Source organism: Rattus norvegicus, chromosome 16 (assembly GCF_021556685.1).
Source record: "Rattus norvegicus strain SHRSP/BbbUtx chromosome 16, alternate assembly SHRSP_T2T, whole genome shotgun sequence".
In the NCBI taxonomy this organism is placed as follows: Eukaryota; Metazoa; Chordata; class Mammalia; order Rodentia; family Muridae; genus Rattus; species Rattus norvegicus.
Genome location: NC_141549.1, coordinates 7,839,797 through 7,863,008, shown reverse-complemented (window position 1 = coordinate 7,863,008; position 23,212 = coordinate 7,839,797). Strand labels below are relative to the sequence as shown.

The window sequence follows — 23,212 nt, the reverse complement described above, 5'->3', positions numbered from 1 at the left end:
ACAGGAAAAATATTTAGTTTTGGAGTTTATTCATTTTCTCCACATTTTTCCAAAGTACAGCTGTCCTGAAAGAATTTTAAATGGCCACGATCTAACCTGAGTGCCTTCCTTTCCTTAGCAGAAGGAATGCCTGGAAAGCCTGCTATGCTCCTTACAGAGGATGCTGGACAGTGAGAGCAATCCTGCAGATGCTGACTGACTGACTGAGGACGCTGGACAGTGAGAGCGATCCTGCAGATGCTGACTGACTGACTGAGGACACTGGACAGTGAGAGCGATCCTGCAGATGCTGACTGACTGACTGAGGATGCTGGACAGTGAGAGCAATCCTGCAGATGCTGACTGACTGAGGACGCTGGATAGTGAGAGCAATCCTGCAGATGCTGACTGACTGAGGATGCTAATATTACAAAATGAATACAATCAAGATATAGTTCTCTTTATCAAGTTAAATGTGTATGAATGTGCAAATTTCTGATTTGTTAAGCCCAACACAAGCATGTGCCATTAACCTCCAGAAAGAACTAAGTTAACATTTTATTTTACATTTAACATTTTCTCTAAAAGGAATATGTGCCTTAAGAGTTCTGATTCCGGGGTTGGGGATTTAGCTCAGTGGTAGAGCGCTTGCCTAGGAAGCGCAAGGCCCTGAGTTCGGTCCCCAGCTCCGAAAAAAAAAAAAAGAACAACAAAAAAAAAAAGAGTTCTGATTCCACAGGAAAATAAGATTTCCCCAGACCCATTTGACACAAAGGCAAAGCAGCATGTTAGTCTCAAAACTCAAAAAAGTCTCACGAGACACCTTTCCTGAATACCAGGCATCAACTAAGAGCCAAGCTGCCCCTGCATCCTCACCTGCATCTTCCTCCTCTAAGCTGCCATGATCCAGTTCCACATGGACCTCCGCTCCTCCGAGAATGGCCTGGAGACGTTTCTGTTTTGCAGTTATCTTCTTTAGCTGTTGTTCCTTCAGTTGTAAACCCCAAACATAAGATATACAATACAGTGATTTATTGTTAAACGGAGAAGACTGCACTGTACGATGTTAAACTTTAATCAAGAGTAAACTAAAGATGAAGCAGACGCCCACGTGGTAACTAACATCACTAGGGAGCACCAGCTAAACAGTCCCTGCTTTCAGGTAGCACGGGAGCCACACCCACAGGTAGCCCGGACCCATGCGACTGAGCACCAAGGTCACATGCACTGCCTGGGAGATGGAAATGTTCTCGGGGCTCCCTGTATACAGTCTGCATACATCATTAAACTCTGTTTCTGACCTAGGCAGTCAACTAGCTACAGCAGGCAGCAGCCCAGAGAGACAGGAAATAAAAGTACAAACGCTCACACAGTTACAAAGCCAGGCCTAATGGAGATTTGGCCATGAACGGAAGGCAGTCTTTGTAGTACTCTACCCCATTGAAACTTTGAAAGGCATTTGGCTAAGCCTTTCTTCCCGTGTAACTCAGGCCCTGGGTTCGATCTCCAGCATCAGGGTGAGGGACCAGGGGAAACAACAACAGTATGCTACCATGACTGCAACTGGGGTTTTCTCAGTCTTCCTGCATCCTGCCTAGAGCACTTTCCCTCTGAAAATCCTAAACACAGAATATAAATAGGCCGGACCATAATCCAGTCACCTAAGGTTTGATTCTCTCCACCACAAGAAGCCGAATGTCTTTCCTGACTGACGAAGGCCCCATCTGCGCTGAACTACTGCCAGCACGGACATCTGGGCTGCTGCTGTAGAGTTGAAGAGCCAAGTGAGGTAACAGGCTGCTATGTGGAAAGGATAGAGAAGGCTGCAGGACAGAGTCTACACACAGCCCTCAAGTGGAACTTACAGGCACAAAGACTCCACGGCCGACTGAATCAGCCACAAACACAAAGACCCCTGCCGTCTGGGAGCCAAGACCATCAACACTAGTCATTCGCAGCTACCACCATCAATTTCCACAAGGTGGTGTATGAAATGTTTCAGCCCTCACAAAGCTGTATATAAATCCTATTCTTAAAAGCCTCAGAAAAGCAATCTCAGAGGCAACAGTTCCTTCCTAGCCCTGAGTTCTCTACCTCTATGGGCGGCCCCGTACAGCTGTGCGGACTATACCCAAAACAGAGATGCAGCATGTGAGTGGTGATGGCTCTGTCTGCAGGAAACAAAGAGAAGTCACCCAGGTAAGCAAGACCTAAGCAGGATAGCTAAGTTCAGACAAAACAGACGGTGTGAGAGGTCAGAGCCCAAGCGGAATTAATGGTAGAATTCATAGTGACAGGGAAGACCATGAAAGAGCACAGAAGTGAGGAACATGCAAAGCAAAACCACAAGAACTACTCTCCAGTATGTATGTGTGGACATGTGCATCCACATATATACACAGATGGGATGTGTGTCTGTACATATGGGTTATTAAAAATACTGTACAGCAGAGGGACAGATCACACATACAAAAGGCACCACACATTTTTCTACTGTGGGGTTAGAGAGGTGGCTTAGAGGTTAAGAGCAATTACTACTCTTAACAGATGTCCTAGGTTCAGTTCCCAGCACCCACATGGTGGCTCACAACTATCTGTAACATCAATTACAAGGGATTCAGTGCCCTCTTCTGGCCTCTGTACACACCGGGCACACATATGGTACACAGTCATACACTTAAAATAAAAGTCTATCTTTTTTAAAAATACGTTTCTATTATAATGTTGTTACCCATAACGTGTGTGTGCTCTCAGGAATCCTTCCTAAGTACCTAAATGGTACTGAAATGTACTACGGCGCTCAGTGCTTACTCAGCCTCACCTTGTTGTACTTCTGTCGTTTCACAGAATCTAGTTTCCTGTTGATGTCTCTGTTGCTGGCAGCTTGAGGGCTAAGTTGCTCTATAATTTTATTGATTTGCCTCAGGGATGTTGTACATGACCTGAAAAATAAGAATAATTGTCTGCTTTTCTCCATGCTAACATTTTCTTACCAGAAAGTTGAGAAAATATTAAAAACACATCTATTTACTTCTTATGAGCTAAAACATAAACAAAATTAAAGCAGAATGCACTCCTGACGGCCACAAATAGATCCCAGTCAGTAACAGTGCCCCTCTCCTCTCGGGTGGTTTAAACTGGTCCGCGCCTGTTTGCAAACTGACTCATTTCTCCCACAAGCACTTTTTTGGTGTCTATTTATTCACGCCAGTGGGGTAAGGACAGAACTCAACCCTTAGGGTAAAGACAGGACTCAGTCCATGGGGTATGACAGAACTCAGTCCATAGGGTAAGGACAGGACTCAGTCTGTGGGGCAAGGGCAGGACTCAGTCCAAGTTTCCTTTTACATATGAAGAAATTGACACACATCATGGACGCCTCCCAGCGTTTGAAAAAGTCCTAAAACAGTGTAATTATTCTCTTAAGTGAACCCTTATCTATGCAAATATTCTCCTTTCACAGATCTGGAAATTCCTTTACTATAACAGTAGACTTCATGGTGTAAAGAGAAAAGAATTAAAAATAGGTTGCTCCTAAAATACAAAATTGCTGCTTCTAACTTTTGAAGAGAACAATCACTCTCATAATTTGCTGTTTAAATTCTTTGCAGATTTCAGGGCGACAGCGCAAGCCACTGGCTTCTTAAGGCAGTGTTCTCCTCTAACACCTCTGTAGAAAGTGAGAGCAATCGTAGAGGGGGGCCACTGCACAGAACAAGAAAGGTTTCAAACTCTCAAACAAAAGATGTGCTACTCAAGGGGCGAAAGCGGATAACAACAACAATAACCATAATTTCAACTCAAACAAAAGAACCTATCAAGAAAGCTGTTAACAGAAATGTTCTTTGAGCGTCCACAGACCTAGCAACAGCCCTCACCACTGGGCAGTGCCTCCAGCTGTGTTCACTCAGCCACCTCCTTCTCTAGCCACACAGCGGGGTTCCTCAGTGACCCTACCACGACATCACCCAGGAGGATGAAAAGGCTCCATGCGTCCTGCCTCCCTGCCCTTGGCCTCTCCCTGAGGCTGGCCTACACCTTCCCCACCAGGATACTTCACTCAGCAGAGCCCACGCCCCTTTCCTCTACAGCACAAATGAAGTCTTCACAAGACTGAATCTTTCTTTAGAGCCAAATATAGGACAGAAAAAAAAGGAAGGGAGGGAGTTTATTCTCAATATTTTGTATAAATTAAAATCTGAAAACTTGCCAAAAGAATAAGCATTGTTTGGGAACAGCAGACTAGAAACTACAGTAGAGAGAGAAAGGCAACCATAGGCCCCAAGCCTTCCCCATGTCTCAAGCAGGAAATTCCCAGAATTCACTCCAAAGAGCATTTGCACATGCTGCCATGAAGGCCTTGCTTTTCAAGACGCTAGGCAAGGTTCAGGGGCTGATTTAAGCCTAACTACAGGTAATGTTGCTCCTTAAGGGAGAGACAGGCACTCAGAAGGCAAATGGAGGATTGTCTTAACCGTCTATTTCCCAGAAGAGAGTTCTATACATCTCAGCTTTCTATTACCCGAGTTTCCCTGTCATATTTCAATACAACCTGTGAAAAGAAAAAGGCTCATACTCACATGAGGTCGTCCAGGACTGACTGATACTCTTTCTCCGCATCAGCACGCTGGGCCACACGGCTGGCCTCATGCATTGCACTGTCCACCTGCTGAAGCACACCTTCCTCCAGGACGGCCTGGTCGTAGACGTCCACACCCAGGCCCTGCAGCTCCAGGGCCTGAGCACTGGGCTCCACCGCAGGAATCTGATGCCGGTCGATGTGCAGCAGGGCGGGCCCCCACCTTGTGGCTGCCAGTACACAAGCTTCAGCAGATGTGGACGGCCCATGGTCACAGGAAGGAGAGGAGAGGCACTTCCCCGCCTCTGAGTCCCCAGCAGTCTCCTGCCCAGCTGGTATGTCTCTGTCAGCACTGACATGCTGACCTGGTAACCAGTCTTGGCCCTGAGGTTGAGTGGAGTTGGGGATTTCCTCATGGGGCATCCTCTACAAACTAAAAGAAAAAAAACAAAAATCACTGATAAGCCTTTTGGTTGTTGATCAGTGTACAGTGTTTTAAATATGTTAAATGCATGAGTTTCTCAAAACATCAATAACCTTCCAATTAAATAAATTAAAGTTTCTAAGTACTAACTTCTTTAAAGAGAACAAATGGTGGGGCTGGAGAGATGGCTCAGCGGTTAAGAGCACTGACCGCTCTTCCAGGGGTCCTGAGTTCAAATCCCAGCAACCACATGGTGACTCACAACCATCTGTAATGGGATCTGATGACTTCTTCTGGTGTGTCTGAAGACAGCAACAGTGTACTGTCATATATAAAATAAATAAAATCTTAAAAAAAAGAGAGAGAGAGAGAGAACAAATGGTGATAAACAAGAAAAGCTAACAAAATAAATACAGAAACAGCAACAACGGCCACATGGCAGCCACCTGAAAAGACAGTGGCCCAATCCTAAGTGACAGTCACAAAATGTCCTAAAACAGATAAAATGACCCAGTTGCTGTCTGGCCAGTTAGCGCCTTCACTGGGCTGTGGCACAGAAGCTTGGTGTCAGAGCAGCCTGGCCAACTGTGCAATGCACTCATCAGGAATGTGAGAACTATAGGAATCACACCAGGAACTTCTAAGCTCAACTGCATCTGGTAAATGGAGCATATCAGAAACTCGAAGATTAAGTGAAAAATCCTCAAACATACATTCATGTCAAATGCAGTCACCAAATCTCTACCCTCAAGACTCAGGGATCCATGTGGAAGAAGAGGGGAACAATTGTATGGGTCAATATCTGCTGAAAGGAAATGATGTTTACACAGGAGTCTGAAATAAAAGGGGCAGTCTGGGAGACTGAGTCACAAGTGGATTCAATCACAATGACTCTCAGAAAGGTGGCAGACAGGAAGCTCAAGTGGGGGTTGCTGAGTTTACGGCAAATCACAATACTGATGCACCGCATAACATGCAAGTCTGGGTCCAAGTCACAATACTGGTGCACCGCATAACGTGCAAAGCTGGATCCAAGTCACAATACTGATGCACCGCATAATGTGCAAAGCTGGGTCCAAGTCACAATACTGGTGCACCGCATAACATGCAAATCTGGGGCCAAGTCACAATACTGGTGCACCGCATAACATGCAAATCTGGGGCCAAGTCACAATACTGATGCACCGCATAACATGCAAATCTGGGGCCAAGAGGGAAGGGAAAAGCTGGACAGACGTAGATACAGTTCTAAAAACAAGAAGCCCCAGAGGCCCCAAAGCTCTGACAGGTACCAGAGATCGTCACTGAGGAGGGTGATGATAAAAAGAGAGTATTCCTCCCTTTGGGGTCTTTCTGATTATCTTCAAAGGAAAAGTCACCCTCCAATAGAAGGGTGGAGTTCTGGTTCAGAGCCTGCCTGTAAGAGCTGGAATAAAAACATCCTCAGATACGAAGAGTTTAAAGGAACTTCATCCTTCATGTATAAAGGGATTTATTTTTAAGTAAAAATGTGTCAATTTAACCAAAATTATTAATAGCACTTTAATCAAAAATAAATTTACAAATAAAATTTTAAGGAAGCTGATTTTTAAAACAGGGTGAAGTAATAAAAGAAATGAATGACTAGATTAGAGAAGAAAAGCGGGTTTGGACTCTGGCAGCTCACTGGGGATACCAGTAAAAGAAGTTTCTCATTGGACATGGCAGCACATGCTGTAATTCCAGCCCTGGAGAGGGTGAAGTCGCACAGCAAGTTCTAGGCCAGCCCGAGCCACACAGCTATACTGTTTGAAAATAAGCAACAAGAACAAGGGGGACAGGGGTGTGTGAATAGTTGAATGCAGCAGATCGACAGACACAGAAACTAAAAACCAGACTGTCTGAGGTCAGCAGGCAGCAAGGCAAAGGCCACAAGAAGGCAGCTTTAAGGGCCTTGACTACCCAAGGAAGAAAGGGTGATAAATAACCCGAGGTTTTGCTGGAAAGTAAAGAGGAAAACAAAACAAAACAAAAAATACACACACACGCACACGCACACACGCACAGCAGGAAAACAATATACTGTCCTTTGGAGATGACGTGAACAGAAAACTGTGCAGCAAGCAAGGAAGATCCAGGAGAGCAGTGACCAGAAGGTACAGCACATTCCCCTGCCTCTAGCTGGAGAGTGGTGCCCAGTGCCCAGAGATGCGAAAGTGAGTTGACAGAGAAGACAACTCCTTAGTCAGTCAAAGTTGGGATGGGCTGGGGGAGGCGTGAGAAGGTGTCTGGCACTGAGACATGAATAGCAGGTGTGTGCTTCCCAAAACGATGCATTGGCAACACTCCAAGGCTGCAGTCCCCTCCTCCTGTAACCAGCAGGCTGTGGGGAAATGCCATTCCTTAGGTTGGGCAGAGAAGTGCTAGAACAAAGGAGTAAGAATGGAAAGGTACCAAGAAGAGCAGCTGAAGTAACAGCTTGGAGTTCACAGTGGGATGGGGGTTTTTTATTTTTGTTTTTGATCTGAAAGGAACTGGAAGAGGGCAAAAAAGCCATTTAGCTTCTAGCTACAGCCAGAAGAGAGCTGGTGTGTGTGTACACATGTACTTGGGGGCTGGGGGAGAGACGATGTAAATTTAAAGGATTTGATCAAAGCATTAAAGTTTCAGAGGTGAAATAAATCACGCATTAACAAACTGTTACTGACTCAATCACATGAGGCATTAGGCACACTAGTTCCCCTGGGCAGAGCTTCGTCTCTTGGGAGGCCAGGCATTTTTAAAAAATGGCCTTAGTATAGATATGTACAAGGGCAACTGAGGTGATGGCCATAAAAAGAAATATATCTAACTCCACATAAGAGAGACCTAAGTGAAACTGTGAAGGTAGGTGTGAGGTGGCTGGCCTCTGTGACAAAGTGACATTCTAAAAAAATTAATGGGATTTAGCCAAGGTCAAAAGCAGAGTTAGTATCTCAAAATGAGATAATGAGAAAAGGCTGGAACACAGTAAGAACTTTTGTAACCAAAATTAAAGAGCTGACTAGAGTACTGCTCACGGTGTAAATTTTTCAGAGTCGCTTCAGATACATCCAAAACTTACAAGGATGGAAACAAGGTCCAGACTTGTATTTTTGGGCATTCTGAGGCCACGATCACGCTGGATTAGGAACTGGCGAGTTATCTGTATATAAGCATAGTTTTGAAGCAAGAAGGGTCAAGTCACAAAGGTCCGAAACAAAACGCGCTCTTAAGTTTTATTTCATTGAGATGGCTCTCAAAGAGTTTAAAGATGTGTGACAACGGCAGGACCCAATTAAGACTCGTCAAAGGCCAGTTTTGGATAACACTGGAAATAGCAATGCAGTCAGGAGGAAAACGACAAGACCTTGGAAGAGGAGGACAGCGGGGAAGGTGACACTGAGAGGGGTACCGGGTTAAGGCATTCACATCTCAGTCCTTCCCATTCAACTTTGCATCAATACGGAAAGCGCCAGGCATGCACCACCCTGACTCTCCCTCTCAAGGGCACCATTATCGTCATCCAGACCCAACAGAGCCCTGCAGGCCCTTCGCGACCGGCCCCATTCACAAACCCAGAAGCAGATGCCAGAGGCTGGTCCGCGCCGCGACAGCCCCCTGTCTGCCGCGCAGGTGAGAACGTGCGCCACGCGTCACTTCCGGCTCCAGGTGCGTCTGCCGGAAGATACCCGGCCCACGGGCGCTCGCTCTGATGGGCTCCTGGACAAAAGGCGCGGGGGCGGGGGGACAAAAGGCCCAAGGCGCGGGGCCGCAGTCGCATGGAGAGCCCGAGGCGCAGGCACTCTCGCCCGGACTCCTGTCCCGCTGCCGAACACTCACCCAGGACCACGCGGCCGCCCAGACGAAATCTTCGTCGCCACGGCCGCGACAAAGCGTAGAGACAGACCTTAGCGCATGCGCCCTAGATCTGTGATAAGGACCGCCTCTGAGGGGGCGGGGGCAATGTCAACGGCGCCTGCGCCTTGCTGAGACGTTTGTTTGTAAGCAAGGCTTAGCCACGTGCGCTGACCATAGGGAGCAGCGCACGGCCTTTGCACCAGGCTAGGTTGGACTTTGTGGTCATCCTATGGCCATTTGGGTGGCTTGTATCATTCTCCGCAAACATTATCTAGGTTTATGAATTAAAGGATTTTGATAGGTTATTTCTTCGTCGCCGACGGTGAAATGAGCCAATTCAAACCAGATTAGATTAGATTAAAGGCAGGTTTATTGGGAAGCTGTTTTCTGTCGAGTTCATTGGCCCCAAGGACTCAGGCCAGGGGAGTCGCCAAAGTGGAGGGAGGGCGTGTGCGTAGAGAGAGAAGGAGAGACCAAAATGCCTGGATTAAATAGGGAGGAGCCTCTGGGAGGGGAGGGCAGCCCGGCCCCTGAGCTGGAAAGTTCAGGGTTGGGGGCCAGATGGCAGGGTATGCCCGGTAGGGACTGAGGGATGCTGAGAAAACCTGGAGATTTTGATATGTACAAAAAGGGGGCCTGCCAATGAATGACTAGCTAAAGGTGCTTTTGCTTTGACGTCGTCACCGCCTTAGTCATCTAGCACATCTTAAAACAGAAGAGTAGGGGTTAGGGATTTAGCTCAGTGGTAGAGCACTTGCCTAGCAAGCGCAAGGCCCTGGGTTCGGTCCCCAGCTCCGGAAAAAAAAAAAAAAAAAAAAAACAGAAGAATAAAAAGTATTGCTTCCCAAGACACACACACACACACACACACACAGAGCTAGGCAGAGCACCTGAGTGCATGTACTACGTGCAGTAGGTCTACAATAGATGACTTGATTACATTAAGTTGCTTAATACTTGTTAATTAATATGGAAGCCAAGTAGTAAAATTCTTTGCCCAACAAGAATTCTGAAGATAGGGGATTTAGTTCAGTGGTAGAGCGCTTGCCTAGGAAGCGCAAGGCCCTGGGTTCGGTCCCCAGCTCCGAAAAAAAAAGAACCAAAAAAAAAAAAAAAAAAGAATTCTGAAGATAGCCTCACTTGGGTGAGAACTTTCAAAGAGAGAGTCCAGCTTCCCAAGAAATAGCTGTATTAAACTGGGAACTTCTTAGCCCAGAGATGCCAAGAATGGAGGAGGTAAAGTTATCAGGGTCCTTGGCACGAAGTCCTGTGTGAAGGTACAGTACTGAGGGAGGAATGTTTGGGGGTGGCAGTGAGGGGCTCCACACTGCCATCCCCACAACCGGAGGAATTTCAAGACTATCCAGTTTATGAAGCAGAGTCAAAAGAATTCACTAAAGGCATTTTAATAAGGGCTTAAGCTGAAAGGTTAAGGAAAGGAAAGGCTCTGGGAAGAAAGTATGACACACCTCAGGGTATGAGTGGGCTTCTCGAAGAGCCACAATTGTCGTAGCATCCGCCACATAAACATTACATCTCAAAAGATTTCTCCACCCACCCCACCCCACCCCTCCTGTTATCTTTCTCTTAGTAAATTAGATTCTATAGTAACTGGAGATGCCTCGGGTAGAAGTAAAATCAGGCTTGAGCTGACCCGGTGGCCACCAAACCTTAGGACCTGAAGTCTGTCTTCAGGACCCACATGGTAGGAAGGAGAAAACTAACTCCCACAACTTGACCTCTGACCTCCATGCATTAAAGTTATCTTTGTTCTCCTCCTGGTCTATTCCTCGAGCTTGTAATGCCAAGCCGTAGACTCCTGCGGGTTCCTAGAGGAATGGGATCATTTCCCTTGTTCAGTGCTGTCCAAGTCCACTTTTCCCTGACTCTTCTCTTGCCTATGTCCCTGTGTCTTTACCCAGGTGCTCATCAAGGACCTGTTTCCTAACTGCACCAGGGTATTAACAACATAGTTGGAACCACTGCTGTACTTGTTCTGTTTCTTCTGAGGTCTGATGGAAGGGTAACCTAACATCACCTGATAGCCCTACCCAACATTAAAATCCACATCTGATCCAGGCATGGTGGCACACACCTTTAGTCCCAGCTCTTGGGAGGCGTAGACAGGGGCCTCTGAGTCCAAGGCCAGCCTGGTCTACAGAGCAAGTTCCAAAATAGTCAGGGCTACACAGGGGAACCCTGTCTTGAAAAAAAATCAAGAGAGGAGGAGGAAAGTAGTTTATGGTAAAAGGATGACTCCTGTGCCCACCTGAGTACTACAATCACCAGTCTTTGTAACCAGAGTTTGGTTTGTGGTACCTGTCCCTTACAAAAGCCAATGAGCAGAGACAGGAACTTGATCTTAAAGTTGTGCGTCATTCAGAGTTTCTCTGCTAAAAGCCAAAAATGTCCTTGGCCCTGTCAGTAGTTTCATCCTTGTCAGAGGCCAAAGGTGCCACAATAGTTTAAACCAAAATATTTTTGCTCTGCCTGACCAGAAGTCAGGATGTAAGAAGGGAGGCCTGGGTTTGTTTGTTAGTTTGTTGCTTTGGTTGTTATTTTTTCTTATTTCTCTTCTCCTAACCCTGTACCCCTTTCTGAAAGCTCTAAGCAAGGGTATGACTGAAACTGTAATCCAGACACTCATTCCTTAGATACATAACTTTGAAACTTTATCTCTGGATTTTCATGTTGAAGATGGGTTACATCCACATCTGCTCCAAAAACTAGAACATTAGATACATTGTCTCCTACCTTAAGTTAGTCCAGATGGTCCCATCAATCACCAGGCCAAAAAACCTCCCGAGGCCTGATTCCCCATGATAGGAGACAGGTTGGCTAACTATCCCCTTAATGAGAGTTTGTCTTGAGGAAACCCTTCTCCCTCCAATCACTCAGAGTTTCCATCAATGGGGCCCACACACTTCTTTTTCTTTTGGATCCTGACAAAACTCAGGCATAATTTCCCTGACATCTGGCTTTCATTCTCTTGCCCCAACTAAGCCATGTGGTGAATTGTGACTTCCACGGCAAACAATATGGCTTTCTCTCCCTCTTCTCCATCACCCTTCTCACAGCAGTGACTAGGTGAATAGCTTCCTTGCCCCGATATTTTTCTCTTAAAGTGTCCTCAAGCTTCCTTTGGAGCCTGTTTCAAAATTCTTTTATTAACCCCAAAAAGGGGACCCCGATTCCCCTAGTGACACATCTTGTTTCAGGTAGAGATGTGAACCTTCCCACTTTGAATCCCAAGTAAGGAGGAAAAGTTGAGATGGTTGCTTAATCATTCTCCGTAACACAGTCCCAGGGGGCTTGGTCTGAAGTCCCCTAACTTCCCAGTCTTTGTGATATGCATGAAAAGAATTTAGAACATTTATATAGAACATAGTTAACCGCAGTGTGGAGCAGAGAACACTGTCAAGGAATGAGAGTGGACAATGGCGAAAGGCACCACTGGGCCTGGCTACATCTCAGACTCTCTTTAAACTATTCCCCAGGTCTCTAGAGCACACAACTATCCTGGGGGACTTTTATCATGCCCAAGTGGCCGACAGGTCTTTTCAGTTTAACTCATTCAGGAGCAATCTTCTGTAAACGAGTTAAATGTTTATTTACTAATGACCTTGCCGGCAGTTCAGGATGCCAGGTCTTCTCCCAGGGTCAGAGTTATGGCTCAGGTCCCATTCTTCTGACCAATCATTACAGTGCCCGTGACCCAGTCCTTGTTTTCCGGTCTGGAAGGCTAATGACCTAAAAGCCTAACGCTAGCTGAGAAACTCCTGACAGAAAATGTGAGAGGCTAAAGAGCATTTGCATGTAGGCCGCTAGGCTCTGGGAAGCTCCCATAGCTACAGATCTACAGACGGAATGTTCTACTGCTAAAGTTGCCTTTTCTGCCCTAGAAAGCCCTCCAGCCCCCTGTGGCTGGGTGTACAGAATCACTTGTGAGGAGACTGCTGCCCTTCATTGTCCTGATAAGAGGAGAATGTGCTTCTGTTGAAATTACTTTTACGTACATCTTCTCGTTGCCTACAGTAGTGGTTCTCAACCTTCCCAATACAACACATATTCTGTTTGGGGTTCTGGGCCCACTCCCCACTTCTCCCACCCACCTCTGCACCCTACAGGGTGGCCTAATCAGCTATACCAACAGATGCAGGCTTTATTTGGTTTTAAAAATGAGAGGCAGAGCAGATGAAACTGGAGGAACCCGAGGTCAGTGCGTTTCTCTAAGATGGTCTCTGCCTTCTGCCCCTCACCGCCCCCTCAGGCCTGCTTGCAAGAGCTACTGAAGCAGTGTAGTTAGCAGCTGGCTGGCTCAAAGAACAGAAATCTTCTTCCCTGTGGTTCTGGAGGCTGAAGTCTTGAGTTTAGGTGTTGGCAGGGTTTCTTTCTCCAGAGGCCTCCCACCACGGCTTGTGACGGCCATCTTCTCTCCGTGTCCCCTTACATCTCCATGTCCCCAGAGGCCTTTCCTCTGGACACGTGGTCTAACTTTCTTCTCATAAGGACAGAATTGGAGAAATACAGAATTGGAGCCCACGTCACTGACTTAAGTTAACTGTTGCTCAAGAGACAGTCCTAACCCCAGATACACTCATATGGTAAGGTGCTCAGCACGTGAATCAGGGGAATGGGAGAGAACTCAGTCTGTGATAGGTGGGCTCTTACTGGCCTTCCTAAGCCCCACCCACAGCTTGGAGGTTATTAACCCTCTCCTACTCCCTCTTTGTCTCTACCATCTCTTTCCCCAGATAAGAATAAGCTCCCCTGCCCCCAAAGGTGACCGTGTTAGAAGTGATACCTTGTTCTCAAAACGTTTAGGAATCACTCATGATGTGTTTGGGAGAAACTCTGCTTCTCCTTCCAAGCATTAAGGTCCTTTCCATTGCCTACCCGCTCTCCTGTCTTGTGGGGACTGAACCAAGGGTGACTGCATGTTAGGCTTGCAGATTGTAGCTGGGCAAGGCACATAAGCTCTGAATTAGTTACTTTACTGATTGCTTGCAACAGAACACTTGATAAAACAAACGGAAGGAAGGCAAGGGTTACTCTTGCATACAATTCAAGGGCACATCTATCCTGACAGGGAAGTCAGTACTCGACAAAACAAACGGAAGGAAGGCAAGGGTTACTCTAGCATACAATTCAAGGGCAAGTCTATCGCGACAGGAAAGTCACAGCTGTCTCTAGGGAAATCGGGTCACAGACCTACCCAGAGTCTGTCTCCTTCTCGATTCTTTACAATCAATACTAAATAAACCATCACACATGCAGTAAGTTAGACAGAGACCTATCTGATCTGATATCCCTCTCGCACCTGCAGATTGTATTAGGAGAAATGGGGATGGAACACGGGCAAGGAACTGTTCTGGAACTGGGGCTTACCCTTCTGGCCATGTTTTTGAGACCCGTGATGCCCATGCTTCTCCCTTATCCCTAGCTCTCCTCCTTCACTCTGCATTCTTGGGCTCAAGTTATCTCTCCTGTTATACCAACCTTGAACCCCCCTACCCAGGGGCCTCCCACCGAGAGGCAGATAACTCAGAACAAAGAACCATTAACAGTGTGTCATGACTATTGCTTTATTCAGTATGGCGTCTTTATAAGGCAAAATACGAAATGTTCTCTGTCGCCCCTGGCTGCTGCTTTCTTCACTAGTGGCCTCACGTCCGTCTCACTTGTCATGTCTAGAGTTTAGGTGTCCCTCATCGAGGATATGCTCAGGCCTCTTTCAGCATCATCTGTCATCTTCCCTGGCCCTAGTAGACATGTATAACCTTTTGACACTGTGGCAGCATGACATTGTTATTTACAAAGTTCATATGAGATAGCCATGTGACCAAGCTACCCCGCAAAAAAGTCACACAAAAAATGTCTGAAGTTTGTTACTCTGTGTTGGGTCACGTTCTGTGGCTATATTGGGGCTTATGAAGGCTGCAGGTTGGACACACATGTGAGAGCCGTGTCTGATCCTATTGTCTGTCAGTTAGTGGGAGTCCCAAGAACTCCGCCAGAGCCACTCTAGTTGGCAGTCTGAGGTCCCCATTGGCCCCTGCTGTCTTTGTGGTCTGAGCCCATAACACTTCTGCTTGCATACTGAGTCCCACAGATCTGTACCCACAAAAATGTGTTGCCCACAGGAGAGCTCTGCGAGCAGACACCATGGTGGTTTCCTCCACGGGCACATGCACACTCCCACCATAATCCATTCTTTGTGCAGTAGCACTATGTGACATGATGTGCTCGGAAACCAGGACTTTTCCAGACGTGACTCATCTCGAACTTAAACCCAGCTTGGGAATACTCCCTCCCTGTATTATCTGACAACTAGCAATACTTCCTGTATGAATTATTCATCCAGTCTTCAAACTACTTACTGCCTGGATACACAGGCATGCATGCGCTTTGCTCCCTTACACTGAACTGTCTGAACAGGTAAAGGAAATCCAGTGCCCTTGTCATGTGTCCTACATGTGGACAAGACTAGTTTCCAACTCAGGACCGGGATGCTCAAAGTACCTGTGGTATCAGTGTTGAGCCTGGAAACCAGAATGGGATAGGTCAGGACAAGTGCCCAGAGCTCCACCGTTCTTCCACAGCTCCTTGGTATGGCTCTGAGACCTTCCCAAGAGGAAAACTATTCAGAGAACTGTTAGACTTGGCGGCAGCTTCCAGATGCTAACTCTTCGTTCTCCTTGATTTGTTAAAAAACACAAAATTGGAGTATTGCATGTGGTCATCACAAGGTAGTCACACGGGGGTGGAGGTGCAAAGAGCTCACAGAAACCTGTGGAAGCCTCCAGGAAAATCAATCAGGATGTGGAAACCCTATTGTTAACCCTGCTTGGATATCCCAAGTAGTGATACTTATTTTTTTTTTTCGAAGCTGGGGACCGAACCCAGGGCCTTGTGTTTGCTAGGCAAGCGCTCTACCACTGAGCTAAATCCCCAACCCTGAGACTTCTTTTGGGATCAAATTTGTCAAACTGTTTATAAGCCTAGAAGTCTGAATATCAACTAAACCCAGTATCCTCTCCTATATCAATCAGTCCTGAGGGGCAACAGTTCAGCCCCCTCTACAGTTCACACGTGCGTGCCCCATCTTCTCCAGCCCTTCCCACTTACCTCAGTCATTAGACCCAACCTTCTAATTCTACTCACATTCATTCTCCTTTCCCTCACCTGCCGCTGCCAACGGGATTTTCACAAGCCCCAGGTCTGACTGTGTGCTTTCTCTGTCTCAAGCTCCCCCCCACGGAGAGATAACACTAAGCTACCTTAGTCATCCAAGCTCCTCTCCTTTCCTGCGCCATCTAATTTTTTTCTCCCATTTCTGCCCCTTTCTCCCTGAATTTTGGGAGCCATTTACAGCGCTTTTAGGTACATGCCGCGCTGAGTCCTGACACCTATTGTGTAGTCTTAGTTCAGGCTGTGGCCATAACAAGATGCTATAGGCTTAGGGGCTTGACGGCCATTTACTTCTCAAAGTTCTGAGGGCTGAGAAGTCTAAGTAGGAAGTGCTACGAAAGATCACGAGATAGGACCACCATGGCTAGCTAACTTTTAGTAGATACCTTGGTGTGTACTGATATAACTGAATACCTGAGTCTAGATCATTTATAAATAACATCGGTTGCTTTTTTATTGGGGCTCTAGAGGAAGCCCAACATCACGGCATTCACATCCGGTGGGTGACTTCCTGACGTGTTGTGTTGTCCCGTAGCAGAAGGCAAAAGAGCAAGCAAGAAAAGAAAATGAAGGGGTTGGGGATTTAGTTCAGTGGTAGAGCGCTTGCCTAGGAAGCGTAAGGCCCTGGGTTCGGTCCCCAGCTCCGAAAAAAAGAACCAAAAAGAAAAAAAAAAAAAAAGAAAAGAAAAGAAAATGAAGAAACCCTATTCCTGGTGGGTAACGTCATTCATATCTTAATTCATCCTAATCACCTTCCCTAGGCCTCACCTCTCAACATGGCTGCATCAGGATTCACATTCCAACCCACGAACTTGGGGGCAACATCCACACTACTACAGTGAATCGCAAGTGGTGCCTGAGTAGGAGACACTTCACCAGCTTGAGCAACAGGAATTCTTGAAGACATCTATGAGGGGGTTGGATGGAGAGAGGTTTTCAACAGGGAGCAGCAACGCGAAGAAGTTAACCACTTATAAGCTGGCTTATTTAAAGACGAGACACCAGGCCTCTGACTGAAGCCAAGATAGGGAAAGACCAGAGTCTAAGATTCTGCAAACTGGGCATGAAACTTAGACTTATTTATTAAGCAAAGAAGAGATGTGATTGACTTTATATTTAGGAAAGAATATGCCTGTTCAAGCATCGTCATATAGATAAATAAAACGGAACTCATACACGCATAGTCATCTGGGTTTCAGCGATGGTCCCAAGTCAGTTCACTCAATGGGGAAATAACAGTCACTTTGACGATGGTGCTGAGATCGAGAATGCTCATTCACAAAAGAATTGAATATGGGAGAAAGGGTAATCAGAAGTAGAATACTCAAAAAAGGATAATTCAAGGTGAATCAAAGAGCTAAATATGAGCACTAAAAATCATAAGATCATTAAAGGGAAACTTCTGAGTTAGCATTTATGACCCTCGACTTGACAACGGATTCTTAGATATGACGCCGAAGCACGAATAGCAAAAGAAAACCAGCACTCGCTTGTACTTTACTAAACATCTGTTGGAGGTGGTGTGGGCTAGAGCGATGACTCAGTGGTTAAGAGCGCCAGCTGCCCTTCCAGAGGACCCAGGTTCAATTCCCAGCACTCACATGGCAGCTCATAAACTGTTAACTCCAGTCCCAGCTCATAACTGCTAAGTCCAGTTCCCTCAGACAGACATACGTGCAGGCAAAACACCAATGCACATAAAATAAAAATAAATCATTTTTAAGAAAATTAAAAACCTGTTGGGCTTTCTGATGTGACCAAGACAACTCTGTCACCCAGTGGGAACCGGATTAGCTCGTGGTGTGTACATAACCACATTTACGTATGGCTATGTTAAAACTTCTCACTTCAGCCTTTTTCGGTCTCTAATTTTTCCCCTAATATCTGGAGCTAGCAGTCCCTACTTGCACCTCAGAAAGTGAAGGGATATATGTCTGAGTCGTTACTCACTTTCTCCCAGCCAAATTGTCAGTCTAGGGTACTCTACAAGTCCTCTGTGGTTCATCTCCTCGTGGCTCACCTGGCGGAAGCTTGCCAACGCCTTCAGGCTGTCTGAAGTCTTTCTTGTTTTCTGTCCAGAATTCTACTGTAGCGAGTCACTGTGCTGCGGTGGAGGCCCTGCACAGCCCCCGCCCCCATTCCTATAAGGTCTGTGGTTAGAGACCCACAGATTTCTCATGGTACTTTTTAAGGCTTCCTGCTCTGTACTGGCAAATTGTTAATCAGTTTGTGGCAGCATAAATAAAATTAGAGGCTTTAATTAAAACTAATGAACGAGTGAGCGGAGACCAGCCTGGCTGCTCTGCTCTCTGAGCCTCAGAGCAGTAAATAATGAAAGTGTCACACATCAAGTGATGTGTGTTAGCAAACTGTAAGGACAGCAGAAAGGAGACCGCAGAGCACTGTCCCCCCTGGGTGTAATTTGCAAGCTGGTGAAATCCCCATTTCGATGTTTCTTCCTAATTCTGCAGGAACTTTCCCCGTTTGCTGGTTGCCTTTTGTTGTGTGCTGTCTAACAGAATACCACAAACTGGGTAGCTTATAATGAGCAGAGATTTGTTTCCTACAGTTCTGGAGGTTGGGTCATCCGGTCCAAAATCAGTCTGGCATCTTGGCAGTGCCTTTCTGTTGCCAAACTCGCTTGTACAATAAACGGTAACTAACCTGCTCCTCCAACCACAGCAGCCGTCTATGCCCAAGAGAAAGGCGCCCGTTGATGGTGTCCTTTGACTTACAGAGCTTTTCAGTTTCATGAGGTCCCACTTGTCAATTGTTGGTCTTAGAGCCTGCGATAGTGGTGTTCTGTTCAGGAAGCTGTCTTCTGTGCCAACACATTCAAATCTCTCTCCGACTTCTCTTCTACCAGGTTCAATGTGTCCTGAGTTGGGCTTGAGTTTGGCGCAGGGCAACAGGCAATACACAGAATAGGAAAAGATTTTCACCAACTCCAGATCTGACAGAGGGCTGGTACCCAAAATATATAAAGAGCTCCCCCCACACACAAAAAACAGATATCGACAAACCAAATAACCCAATTAAAAAATGGGGGACAGATCCAAACAGAATTCTCAAGAAAGGAATCTCAAATGTCGAGAAACACTTGAAAGAAATGTTCAACATCCTTAGCCATCGGGGAAGTGCACATCCAAACAACTTTGAGATTCAGTCTTACACCTGTCAGAATGGCTAAGATCAAAAGCACAAGTGACAGCTCGTGCTGGGGAGTGTTGTAGACCCAGGGGAGCGCTCCTCCATTACTTGTGGGAGGGCAAACTTGTACAACCACTTTGGAAATCAATATGGTGGTTCCTCAGGAAATTGGGAATCCATCTACCTCAAGACCCAGCTATTCTTCTCCTGAGCATGTATCCAAAGGACGCTCCGTCCTACCACAAGGACACTGGCTCAACTATGTTCCAAGTGACTTTATTCATGATACTCAGAAACTGGAAACAACATCCCTCAACTGAGAAATGGATAAAAGAAAAAGTGGTACATTTACATAACTCAGCGGTTAAAAACAATGGTATCATGAAATTTGCAGGCGAAAGACTGGAACTAGGAAAAAAATCATCCTGAGTGAGGTAATCCAGACTCAAAATGACAAACACGGTGTGTACTCACTTATAAGTGGACGGTAGCCTTAAAGTAAAACATAACCAAGTTACAATCCATAGACCCGGAGAGGCTAAGTAACAAGTAGGGGTTCAAGGGGGACACAAGGAACTCCCTGGAGAGGAGAAGTAGAGTAGATATCACCAGTGGACTGGGGCAGGTAGAGTTGGAACAGAAGGGATGAGAGATAGAAGAAAATACTAGCAGAAACAGTGGGATGGGGCATTTCGGGGGGAGGTAGAAACGTCACGATGGAGACTTCGTGAACTATGAGAGTAACCCTAGCGATGGGGATGCAGAACCTGACCCAACCATCTTCTGTAACCAGGCAAGACCTCAAATGGAGGGGTTAGTACCCCAACCCAGCCACAAAACCTTTGCCATTCAGTTTGTCCCGTCTGCACTCCTGCCTAGAATTTTCTGGGGCTGGAGCCTAGCATAACTGTGATCAGAGAGACAAGTGTCTATAGCTTCTCACTTCTCTCCATCTGCTTCGGAGCTTCTCAGCCTCACTATGACTCTACACACAGGCACTTGCTACTCAGTTGGTCGTTGTAAGCACTTATGTGTTGAAATTAATATTTTTCTTATAAGTTGCTTCCCTCTTATTTTTTCAGCCAGGTCATCATATTGATATGGCTCTGTCTAACTCTCTTCCACCCCGTGTGCGTGTATTTGTGTGTGTGTTTGTGTGTTTGTGTTTGCATGTGTGCATGTGTTTGCGTGTGGTGTGTGTGTGTTTGCGCGTGTGTGTGTTTGTGTTTGCATGTGTGTGTTTGTGTTTGCGTGTGTGTTTGTGTGTTTGTGTTTGTGTGTGTGTGTGTGTCCCACCTATATATACAAGCATGCCCAGTAGAAAGGCCCACACATGAGAGCAGCAATCGGCGTTTGTTTTCCTGAGACTGGGTCATCGCACTTAAGATAATATTGACCATTTCCTGTAAATTTCATCCTTCTTTGCAAGTGAATAAAATGTCTTGTGTATGTGCACCACATTTTTACTATCTATCTGCTGATAGACATCTGATTTCATTGCCTTGCTATTGTGCAAATGGAAGCAATAAACATGGATGGGCAGGCGTCTCTGAGAGGATCCGGTCCTCTGTGTGTGGTACACTGACTTACACCCACTTACTATCATGCAGAGACTGCTCAACAGTTCCTGCCATGATAATCTTCGTCTCACGGGCAGAGGGGCTCTGTGGGGATTTCCGTGTGTTCTGCATACGTGTTGTAATTATCTATGCAGGAATTGAGGGAATGTTAGAGTCAGTGTCTGTGGATTCACTGGCCCCACTGTGAGTCATGCTTGAGCTCGGATTCCATTTCCTGACGACCATCAACCCACACTCTGACTGGTGGTCACTTGGCATCTTGGGTCCCCAGGAATCAGAGTCAACACAGAATCAATGGTTAGTAATCTTGGAAAGGCCTAGAAACATCCTCATTTCAAACACCACCACTCTAACAAATAGGGCCTTTTGGAGAAGGCTTGGCATGAAATTTACAGGACATGTTTGTGACAATGATATAAGGAAGACAGACACACAGACTCTCTCTCTCTCTCTCTCTCTCTCTCTCTCTCTCTCTCTCTCTCACACACACACACACACACACACACACACTCTCAACAGACTCTGAGCTTGTGAATCGCCTGCCTTGAGACAGTGTCAAAATCTGTGGCTGCAGTCAGATTCTTAGTGACAGGACTTAGAGTATTTTATATCATACATATCAAGTAATACTATAGTAACATGTCTGCCTATTTAATATCTGGACTACCATGAAGAATTGACCACAGCTGAAGATCTCCTTGGAGCAGAGAATTCTGACTGCCTGTACATCCCTGCTGCCCCTTACAGGAAAGGTCCCTTGGCTGCTACTGGTCTGGATTCTCATCTCAGTTGAAAACTCAGAGCTCATTTCACTGTTAGTATCCCCTATGGACATGGCTGACCTACAAAGACGAGGAACACACAGCTGCTTGGGAGGGGAGGAGTCACGTTCACTAACGTGTTTATCATTGCCTTTGTGGAGACGAGTCTTCTCATTGCCTTTGTGGAGATGAGTCTTCTGGGGCCTTCACCAGGAGCACCAGTGAGGGCAGAGGTTACATTGTGCACATGATAAATCCTACCTCCCTGGCTTTTGCATTACCATCTTTATCACATGCTAGAGAAGTTGGAGAACCTCATCTTCCTTAAACGAAGGGTAGTGTTGTGTCCCCATTTAGGTCAACTAAAGAGAAAAGCTGTGAGGAAGACTGTCCGTGAGTACCACACACATTGATACATAGCTGTATCCATGGATCAGAGTTGATTTACTGCTCTGTCCCTCTCCTTGGTCTAACATCTTTAAGGTCCAGTCGCACCTTTTCCAGGCCTCTAATGATGTACACCATCAAAATCTTGGAATTCTTCTTGGTGTGTAAGCTATTTGGGGGTGAGCATGTTGTGGTTTGAATGTAAAATGCCCCCCCCAAGCCTCACATGTTGAAACTGTTGGTTCTCAGATGGTGGCCCTGTATTGAGAGCTTATGGAACCTTGTGTAGAGGAAGGTTGCTAGAGGTGGGGTCCCAAGGATAAAAACATGACCCTCCTGTCTGTCATTCTTGTCCCTGCTTCCTAGATATGGAAAAGGTCACAACTAAACTATCACACACTGGCTTCTTTGACATACCCTTCCTGACAGGATGGGACTCCTTCCCAGAAACCAGGAACCAAAACAAACCCTTCCCCAACTAGGTTTCTTCTATCAGATACCTTGTTACAATGCTGTGACAAAGTAGCCAAGGACAGAGGAGACATGGAGCTGAAGCATACTGAGATGTGATGTTAGCTCCGGGTCCCTTGGCAACAGCAAGCAGGTGGTTTCCTTTTGAGAAGGGTGGGAACTGCCTTTTTAGGCACCCGCCTCAAGTAAGGTACCACAGAAGACTCAGACACAAGCAGACTGATGTTTTCCAGTGGCAGAGCCAACTGGAGGTTCAAGCTTGGCAGCTGCTTCTAGGTGTAACCAAAGGTTCCCATGTAAGTTTCCAGAATCACATCCTTCCACAGCCAGAGTTCAGATTTCAAGTGCAATGCAGCAAAATTAACTAATTGATTTTGCATTTGACTTTTGGTGTTATCAGTCCAGCTACAAGAAAATTTTTTTATTTGTCATTATACTTTTTATTTATTTTATCCAACTCTCTGGTTTCCAGGTAGAACTATACTTCTCATTTTCTCTTGGCAGTGTTCAAATGTGCTTAACCCAAGCTCACATTCATCAGTCAAAGAATGGGGGAAGAGGGGCTGGAGAGATAGCCAAGCACTTAAGAGCTGCTCTTCCAAAGGATCAGGGTTCAAATCCCAGCCCTCACAAGGCAACTCACGACCATCTGTACCTGAATTTCCAGGGGATCTGATGCCCTCTTCTGACCTCCGAGGGCACTAGATATTCATGTGGTATACAGACATGCAAGCAGGTAAGACACCCTATACACATAAAATAATGAAAGTTTTAAAAGAACGGATAAACAAGTGGGATGTGGTTTCCTTTGGGGGATCTACCTGTGGACTAC

General features: G+C 46.1%; 1 protein-coding gene across 6 annotated transcripts in view; it reads right to left on the bottom strand.

Moving 5' to 3' along the window:
• The window catches only part of Ercc6 (ERCC excision repair 6, chromatin remodeling factor), a 69,125-nt gene extending 60,242 nt beyond the window's left edge, over positions 1–8,883 (bottom strand). For 2 of the 6 annotated variants that reach the window (NM_001436700.1, NM_001436702.1), the window contains 4 exon segments: positions 856–967; positions 2,801–2,921; positions 4,560–4,991; positions 8,823–8,883. In NM_001436700.1, coding sequence (NP_001423629.1) covers positions 856–967; positions 2,801–2,921; positions 4,560–4,981 — 655 coding nt within the window. In that variant the 5' untranslated portion in view covers positions 4,982–4,991; positions 8,823–8,883. 6 annotated transcript variants of the gene reach the window in all.
• Between the last annotated feature and the right edge of the window lie 14,329 nt (positions 8,884–23,212).